The 9,651-nt window shown below is 42.3% G+C and overlaps 1 protein-coding gene across 1 annotated transcript; it reads right to left on the reverse strand.

The window, feature by feature from the left end:
• LOC8073257 (thioredoxin domain-containing protein 9 homolog) lies at positions 633 to 9,109 on the reverse strand. The gene is made up of 4 exons (XM_002445250.2): positions 8,946 to 9,109; positions 8,593 to 8,865; positions 1,062 to 1,220; positions 633 to 983 (listed from the first exon to the last, which is right to left on the reverse strand). The coding sequence occupies exons 1-4, from the start codon at positions 8,964 to 8,966 to the stop codon at positions 801 to 803; spliced, it is 636 nt and encodes a 211-aa protein (XP_002445295.1). The 5' UTR covers positions 8,967 to 9,109; the 3' UTR covers positions 633 to 800.

Consider the following 9,651-nt stretch of genomic DNA (forward strand, 5'->3'; position numbering starts at 1 on the left):
ACGCATTGATACCTAGCATACCAACCGACCGATCTGAAGCTGCAATTCAATTGGGATTCAATCAATCCAATGCATGCAATCCCAATCCCTAAATTTGCCGGCATTCAAGCTGCCGTCAGGGGGTGTACCAGTACCAGCAGGCACAATCTGCGCAAAACAGACAGCGGATCCGCCACCTTTACCGTTCTTCTCCACTTTTGATCTCATCTCATCTCATCTGATCAGGAGGCCAGGATGCTCAATGATGAGCACATGGGGAAACGAGTGAGCACAGCAGCAGCTGAAAAGGTGACACTGCAGTCTGCAGGACACGGCACAGAATCTATTCATGGATGAGCAACAGCAGCCGCAGCTGCGTCCATGTTGTACAGAGGACGACGCAGCAGGGGATGATGACGACGAGGCAATCTGCCGCACGGAGCACATGGTCCTAGATTGAGCGAGACCGCTCATTCATGGCGCATCATCATGCGCAGCACTGAGACAGTAGTAGTAGCTCACAACAGCAAAGCCTGGGCCTCCTCTCTCTCTCTCTCTCTCTCTCTCTCTCTCTTTTCTCATCAGGGTTGTCCTCGCGGTTCAGGGCAAACAAATCACTCGAGCAAACCAATCAGATGTGAGCCCACAAGACAGAACTATACAATCCAACAGCTCAAACCACAACCTATATCAGGGTTCAAGATCTTGAGATATATAATGTCAATCCCAGCTCAAATTTCAAAACTGGAGTAACACCCTCTTTTTTCAGCCAACATACGTCTGTATTGTGTACCCATTAAGATATAATACCAACAGAGGAGCTATTCAGAGTCAGATGAGTCGCCGGTGTCTGATTGCCGAACGCTTCGTTTGGTGGCGGCAGCCTGCTTTGCGGCGTATGCAGACCCTTCTCCATCGAGGAAGATAACTTGGGATTTCGCCAGCCGTTCTTCCAGATCCTCGGTGCTGAAGTCGTCTTTGCCGCCAAGCTCATCAAAGCCAACCTTGCAATACCAGAAGAATAAAATGACTTTATTGTCAAACACAATGCTAAGGAAACACTAGCAAGAGTGTTCACTTACCACATAGTCCTCGACCTTGGCATTCTTAACTATAGCAAGAGTCGGAAGGACAACTATCCTGAGCTTCTCTGTCAGGAAGGGAGCCTTCTCAGCATGGACTTTCACAAACCGTGTTTCTACATGCTGTTTTGCAAGAATTGACAAGTGTTTATCCACAACCTGCAGGTCAAGAGAGCAACATGAAAAAATGGTATTGCACAGCACAATGTGAGAGGAATAATCTCTACTCTTCCATTGATTGATCATCAGTTTGTAAAGGAGTTACATGACTCTTGAACTACTAAGACTCTTCATTCTAGACTATACAAATTCTAGGCTTCTCATATTCTAATACCCTCCCGCAGTCTCAACCGGGAGATGATCGAACATTGAGACTGGATCGAAAGTTGATGAAGACACCAGTTGGCAATCCCTTAGTAAATATGTCGGCATACTGAAGGGATGTGGGAACATGAAGAACCCGCACAGCTCCAAGGGCCACACGCTCCCGAACAAAATGGAGATCATTTCCATGTGAGAGGAATAATCTCTACTATTCCATTGATTGATCATCAGTTTATAAAGGAGTTACATGACTCCTGAACTACTAAGACTCTTCATTCTAGACTCTACAAATTCTAGGCTTTTCATATTCTAATAGACAAGATGGCAAGACTGAACACAATTTAAATGATACCATCACTTCTAGTAACCGACACAATGAACAGATCGTAACTGTATCAATAGGATTGTAGGAAGAAGAAAGCAAATATAGCACAAAGGAACATCAGCTTTGAGATTATACAGAAAAAAAAAGAAATTTCAAACACAAATCTATTTGAATCTTGCAAGACATCCCAACCATTGCAGTCTGCACCATTTGTTGTGAGACATCCCAAAAATAGTCTGCACCATTTGTTGTGAGGTTATGGGCTTAAGGTGTTGTAGAGCAACTGCTATGCTCGATAAGCCTTGCCTCCCTGGTGCTAGGATTATGGAACTGAGAGAGAGGTTAAGATATCAACTTTAGCTTCCCTATTCATGATTATCCACTCCCATATATAGAAGACAATGGAACAACTTAGTCTTGATCCTAAGTTCCTAACAAACCAATCTTAATATAAAGTTATAAACAAGCCCTGAACTAACACCTAACAAACCTAATAGGAAGCACTAATCCTCTTATCATGCTGTGCTGGCCTTCTTGCGTCCGTTGTAGGCCTGGCACCATGTAACACCACTCCAAAGACAGATCGAAACTATGGTGGATGAAAAGAAGGGAAGTGTAACTTTAATAGACCACAACCCTAGCAAACCTTTCTAGATACTGTCCTACAAAGGAATGATGTGGAAGCACCACATGAGATCATTTCGTTGCACCCACAGCTTGCAATGCACTGTTGCAAACAAGCACAAGCAACTGGTTACACAACAGTTGCATACTGCAAGGTCAATTGGAAGTGGTCAAGGAAGATTGGATGCGCTACGAGCACAAGTGCACAACTGGATCATATAGAGGCTATATGCAAGGAAATACAAACACTAATGACTGGTAGCAATTCCAAGATGTTTTAATTCATGCAAATCAAACATTTTTCTCCTCATTCTGAATCAGGGGGTCACAGGTGCAACCAAACCTTAGAAGTCCAGAGGCTAGATCACCTCATTCAACCACTGAAAGGTTCTATGTCCGTCCAATGAACTAATGAGCACATCTACTGATTGCTACCAGCAAAGCTTAGATAGCTACAGCCAACACATTATTCCAACATGCACTGCAACTCATTATCATAAATCTCACCTCCTTCGATCACTAAAATGTTCTATGTCCACACAATGAAGTAATGAGCACATCTACTAATTGCTACCAGCAAAGTTTAGAAAGATACGGCTAACACATTATTCCAACATGCACTGCAACTCATTATCATAAATCTCAGAAGCCTAGAACCTTAAGGCATTGCAGGTTCATTTGTCTGAACTATTGGTCTTTTTAAAGGGCTAACAATGAACATTTTCTGTGCCAACAATTGGAATTGTCTAGCTGTCTCTAGGGGAGGCCAAAAGAATCAGTGTTGAGAAAAAATGGCCTGGTAAACCAAACAAAGCACCGAACTAACTTCCCATAGGGCCCTTAGGCTTTGATTCATGTTTAAATTCCGAGAGATGAATGGTCTTATCATGATTTATACATTTCAGAACAATTCAGGTTTGTTCATCTTCCTGAGCATTTTTGTCACTCAAAGATATGGTCCAAATTACTGAATAACGTTCTTAGAAAAAACATGCATTATCCTTCAGTAGAGCAAAGCAAGGACACAGGACTCGAAGCACTTCCTGACCACGGATAGATACCATGTTACCATTCATTTGTCATTATTTGAATCTATCTCTGAGGAAGAGTGTCTGTTAAAGTTAACAAAAGATTTCAGAGGTATATTACCTCTACAAGAGCTTCTACACAAATAGAAACAAATTTGACAACCTCAACACTCTGTGAAGGAAAAGGTTCAGGAAGCTTATGCTGCTTGGAATGAACTCACACTCGTATTTGTTCATTTTCCACATGAATTCCTAAGTTTTTCTTCAGCTAAGCAGTGATGATGTCCATGTAGGTCATCACTCATCAATTGTATCCCAAAGAAGATATTTGGCTTGAAGTCCCTAGATGAACTTTTCCTAGGTCAAAGAGAATTCAAGGTGCCCCCTTAAGTGTTTGGGTGCTCAGGGTCACGAACTATCATTTGGCAAATTGAGCCCTTAGTGCCAACTTGGTAACTGAGGTGTAAAATTATTGGCTATGGATCAGATAAAAAAGGTTACATACGAAAATGTGAGAATGGATTTGAGTTTGAGCACTTTAGAATGTGAAGTTTATACTCCCATGACACCAAGAGTGCAACTTGAGGCGAATGAACAAATTGAAGTTTGTACGGGGGGAAGTTGTTGTAGGACAAGCTTCGTGTAGTGGGAGGCTGAAATATAGGGAGTGAAAGCACTCTATTCAACCCTCATACTCTCCCCCAGAGTCCACACAATTTCTCTGTCCTCTTACTCATTCTTCCAGTGATGATGTGTCTACACCATTCTCATCCATTATGCCCATTCCCGATCAACATTTGTCCATCACACCTACTGTGTTGTCTCCACATGAGACTCCTGCTCCTGCTTCTGCACCCCCACCCCCACCTCCACCTCCACCGCCTAAACCGCAGGGTCGCACTAGGCACTACTACTGGGCCTGCTGACAAGTATGGTTTTTCACGCATGAATGTTGTTGCTGAGCCATCCATGTATCACGAAACTTCTATCATTCCTGAATGGCAGCTTGGCGATGTCTGAGGAGCTTGCTGCCCTTGATCAGACATGCACTTGGGATCTTGTTCTATTACCATCACATGCCAGGCCTATAACATCTAAATGGGTATTCAAAAGACCTTAAGACCAGGTCTGATGGTTCTATTAAGCGATATAAAGCTAGGCTTGTTGCTATAGATTTTCGACAGACTCATAGATGTGATCATAATGAGACTGCATCGATTGCTTAGGACATCTTCAATGGCAACTTTCAAATAGCTAGCTAGATTGGGCTTAGAAATAATAAAAAAAAGAACACTAGGTGAGAATTATTTGAGCTATGAGAGAGTTGTTTCTTGGAGGTCGTGCTAGACTAGCTATTTGGGAGTCGCTAGCTACTTGATCTCTCTCCCTGATAGCCAATAGAATTCTTCCTAGACTAGCTATTTGGAAACCATTGGGGATGCCCTTATATAACTACCGTCCATAATCTGATTGCAAAGGCTGCTACTTCATCTTGGGATATGACTGTCATTGCTTTATATGATGATTTGAATGAAGAGGTAGCAACCCCTAGGTGTTGATGCTCCCTTGGGATATTTTGTCGTCTTCATCATGCTTTATATAGTCTTAAATAGGCTCCTCATCCTTAGTTTCTGTGACAAGGGCTGCTGGTTTTTCACCTAGTGCTAATGATCCCGCTCGAACTTTCTCTATGTGAACGTACTTGCTTCTTTTATATGCTGATTACGAGCGACGATATGGAAAACATTTCTCATGCGAAGCAGCAGTCAGCTGGGTGAGCAATTTCAGATTTATGATGATTTGGGTCCTCTCAGTTATTTCTTAGGGATTGAGGTTTCCCATTCTGCAGAGGAATATTATCTCTCTCAGTCCAAATACATAAAGGGCCCTATTGCTCGTTCAGGCATTACTAATAATCGCATGGCTAATCCACTTGCAGCTTTGTGCTACTGATGGTATACCTCTTGAGGACCCTTCTCGATATATGCATATCGTGGGCAACCATGTTTATTTATCTCACTGTTACTGGACCTGATATTGCTAATGCAGTTCCATATTTTATAAATCATTTTGCGAGTGCTCCTATTTATATTCATTTTGGTCATTTGCTTCGTGTGCTGAGATACTTGGGAACATCATCTCGATGCTTGTTCTATGCTTGTTATAGTTTGCTTCAGCTTCATGCTTACTCAAACTCCACTTGGGCGAGTGCTCCTAAGGATCGCTGCTCTGTCACAGGCTATTGCATTCATCTTGGTTCTTCTCTTGCATGGAAGTCCAAGAGACAAGCATTTGTACCTCACTCCAATACAGAGGCTGAACCTCGAGCACTTGCGGCTACCACTATAGAGATTTACGGCTTCGATGGTTGCTTGCTGATTTTGGCATTTCATGTGATGTTCCCACACCTCTTCTATGTGATAATACTGGATCCATAAAGGTTGCTAATGATCAAATGAAACATTGGTGTTGCCTTCTTTACTCGTTCCCACTATCATAAAAAAAACCTGCTCTTCAGTATGTGCCCTCAGAGTTGCAAGTAGCAGACTTCTACACTAAAGCACAAACACGAGAGCAGCATCGGCTTCATTTGCTCAACTCAATGCTTCAAATCCTCCACTTCCACCTTGATTTTGAAGGGGGAGTTAATTATATATCAAGGACCATATGGCACATGAGGCTCCCTATATAATGTCATCTCCACTAATGCAGTCAAACCTTCAAGGTTAATAACAGTTGAGAGAGCATGGGAAAAGGAAGCATGGGCATGGAAATTGTCCACCTAATCGGGCCATTTGTGGCCACTGGCCTCCTTTTTCTGCCATAAGCGCCCAGGGATCGGCTCCAAACAGGGCCTAAAGCTTTTGCAATTTGAGGAACAGTATCACAAAATTTATGTCAATGGCTGTTGTATTTCATCTGTACATAAAGTATTTATTGCATTCAAACAGAGTGTCTACTGACATTTGTCAAGGATTAGCAACCTGCTTCGCAGGATCCCAAGTGGAAAGACGCTAAGGATCTTTGCACACTAGCGAAGAACAAGAAATCAAAATCTAATTACCTTTACTAGGCAAGATATATGGTGCAAAAGGGTGCTTACTGTGAATCTAACTCGACAAGACAGGATTGGCTGCAAATCTAACAGGTAAGACAGCAATATGGCGCAAATGGGTGCTTAATTTGAATCTAACAAAAAAAAGCAAGGCTGGCTGCAAAAGGTTTTAATATAATCAGAACCAAAGATGGGCACGATGAGGAGTTGAGGACACTGATTTCTTGTATCTAAACTTTGAATGGCCTCTTCATCACTTGCATGCAAAGAATATTTTCTTCCATGGTGATTAATGGAAAGATATTTTTCTTGATATCCCATCAAGATAATTATGAAGGTTGCAAAATCAGGTCAATCTATGGCTGAAACCAGTCTCCGAGAGCATGGTGTAATGGATCCAAGAGTATGATCTGTAATTCTGTAGTACAAGTTACTCTTAATACTGATGATAGTAGACATTACTATTTCAAAAATAAATATTTGCAGGATATTTTGGTTTTAGTCATTGAATGTCTTCTGCCGTCACTAACTGCTTCAACAGCTAACAAAAACTAGAAATTTGCTCCCAAACTTGGTTAAGTTTATTATGTCAGCATCTACCACTTCAGTTTTAATTTCAAACAAGGACCAATAACTAGTATAGTTGCAACGTTTTGTTGAAAACAATTTTTCCAAGTCACATCCCCTGAATTTCAACAGTAATCTACTTTACACCATTAACTACAATAATTCTACATTTTAAATCCCTAACTCTCTATATTCTTACCCCCCCCCTCTCTCTAAACAACCACATTTTGTTTGCTGATTTGATTTGGTAGCGGTTTTTAACATGCAAATAGAGCAATACGACTGTTTTGTCAACAGATAAAACCACGAAACACAAGACACTGCATCGGTAGGAGCAACACTAAGGGCTTGTTTGGATGTGCCTGTATTCACATCAATACATGTGTATTGGGGTGGAAATTAGTTAATTTTCCATCAATTAGACTGTTTCATAGTCCACGATGTAAATTGAAAGTTCATGGGATGTAAAATGGACATTTCCTTCAAAATAACTTAAAAACACAAGCAGAACTGGGTATGTTTGTTTTCAAGGAGAATTGGGGATTCACTTATGGCCTCATCTACCACAACCTCATACTCTACTGCTAGGCACCCCCCCCCCCCCTCCTAACGACCTGAAAATCTGAACATGTAGCTCTACTATGGTCATGTTTGCTTTGGCCCCTTCGCCCCCAAAGAACACACAAATAAGATGTGGGAAAACCTTTCGATTATGCTACCTTGGAAGTATCAAGCAATTCAGCTGTGTTACCCTAGTCTTTTGGGAATGTTACTTAAGTGGTTGCATACTGACATGGTGGACCAGGGGATCAAATAAAATTTATCTAGAACAACAATATAGCTCTAGCTCATATTGTTAAATCTTTACAGCTTAGTTTTCTGGTATTGCACTGAAGGTGTGCATTTGAGTGACACAATGGGATTTTTAACAAATAATCCAACATATATGTACAACAAAGCCTCCAATGTGTCAATAAATGAAGTTGATCAACACAATGGGATGTACTTACCTCTCCCAGACAAGATCAGGGTCATTTGTGCAAGTAAACGTGAAAATAGGAAAGCAATACCCAAATACTCCGTAACAAGTATGGTGTGGTGCTCTAGGGTATCCCATGTATGATTGTGCTAAAATAAAATAACTATTGTACTATTTCTAAGTTGACAGCGCCCACCCCACTCCCCACCCAACCCAAAACAAAGAAAAAGCTGAGTCTCTAGCCCTGCCACTGAACTGATTGAAAACATAACGGTGAACTGAATGAAAACATAACGCCTAAGTTCCATTTCACTCTAGGGGGCCAGAGCAATCTAAGTGAAGTGTCAACATATTGAGGATAATAGAAAGTTAAACGGCAAGACTAATCTATAGGGCTATATAAATGCGGTGCTGGCACTCAATCCTGCAGATAAAACAGAAATTTCAGCAGTCCAATGCAAGCCGAGCCAAAGGGAACGATACTAGGACCAATAAAGATCCGATCTTGATAAAAAAGAGTACGAACAGCGAAATATCACACCATTCCTAACAACAGCCAATTTGCCACGAGATCCGCATCTAACTGCGACAATCATACGGCAGCAGTGAGAGTGGGAGAGCAGTAGCACCTTGCAGGGCCAGTTGTCGCGGTAGAAGTGGCAGACGAGCCGCTCGCTGGCCTTGGCGGCGGAGAAGAACTCCTTCTCGGGGACCTCGGTGTACTCCCCGTGCCCCAGCGCGCGCCACTTGGCGCGGCGCTCGGCGGCGCGGCGCATCTGCTGGATCCGGCGCTCGCGGAGCGCCTCGATGTCGTCCGGATCGAGGCGGTCGAGCGCGGCGATCTCCTCATCGAGCTTGTCCTCCACCGCCTTCGCGGCCGACAGCACTTGCTTCTCCAAAATCTGCAGCAGCACGCCTCCCGAGCTTAGAGAGATAAAGGACAAAGAGGGGGCGGGTTGAGAGGAGGTGGGCGGATGGCTACCTGGCTGACGACTTCGTCCATGGCAGCGGCGGCGACGGGTAGAGGGAGGGAAGGGGAGGAGGGGTGCCAGCGGCAGGCTGAGATCGGGATGGGAAGCGGAGGCCGGAGAGTGGAGAGGAGCGGGGAAGGGCGGAGGCCGGAGGCGGTTGCTTTGTTTTAGGCGTTGTTTAGTTGCAGTACGATTTTTTTTTTATCATATCGAATATTTCCTAGGGCGTTGGAAAAAGTATTTAGATATTAATAAAAAAACTAATTATATAATTTATTTGAAAACTGTGAGATGAATTTATTAAGCTTAATTAATCAATTATTAGCATATATAGGTTACTGTAGCACTTAAGATTAATTATGGACTAACTAGGCTTAAAAGATTGGTCTCGTGATTTTCAACCAATTTGTGTAATTAGTTTATTTTTTATCTATATTTAGTACTCGTCCAAAGATTCGATGTGATGGATGAAAACTTTTTAGGGTGAGAACTAAATAAGGCCTTATATACAGGTAAATGCCCATACGTTGCAATAGGAATACAAAATACCACGATAACATATGTACAAAGCGAGTTCAAAAAAGATAAATAGTTAACTCTAACTTTGAATGCGAAACTAAAACATCAACTTTAATTATCTACAACGTAAGAACCTATATTACATGTTGTACAGAGGAGGCACGCTGTTGGGCTGGCATCGAGACCGACCCAATGAGA

This window comes from Sorghum bicolor, chromosome 7, assembly GCF_000003195.3.
Source record: "Sorghum bicolor cultivar BTx623 chromosome 7, Sorghum_bicolor_NCBIv3, whole genome shotgun sequence".
NCBI lineage: Eukaryota > Viridiplantae > Streptophyta > Magnoliopsida > Poales > Poaceae > Sorghum > Sorghum bicolor.

Excerpts from the sequence above, each read along its gene's own strand:
- LOC8073257 (XM_002445250.2), bottom strand. The coding sequence starts at position 8,966 with ATGGACGAAGTCGTCAGCCAG. Across the intron at positions 8,866-8,945 it reads TGGACGAAGTCGTCAGCCAG|ATTTTGGAGAAGCAAGTGCT; the intron begins GTAGCCATCCGC and ends GTGCTGCTGCAG. Across the intron at positions 1,221-8,592 it reads GCGACAACTGGCCCTGCAAG|GTTGTGGATAAACACTTGTC; the intron begins GTGCTACTGCTC and ends CTTGACCTGCAG.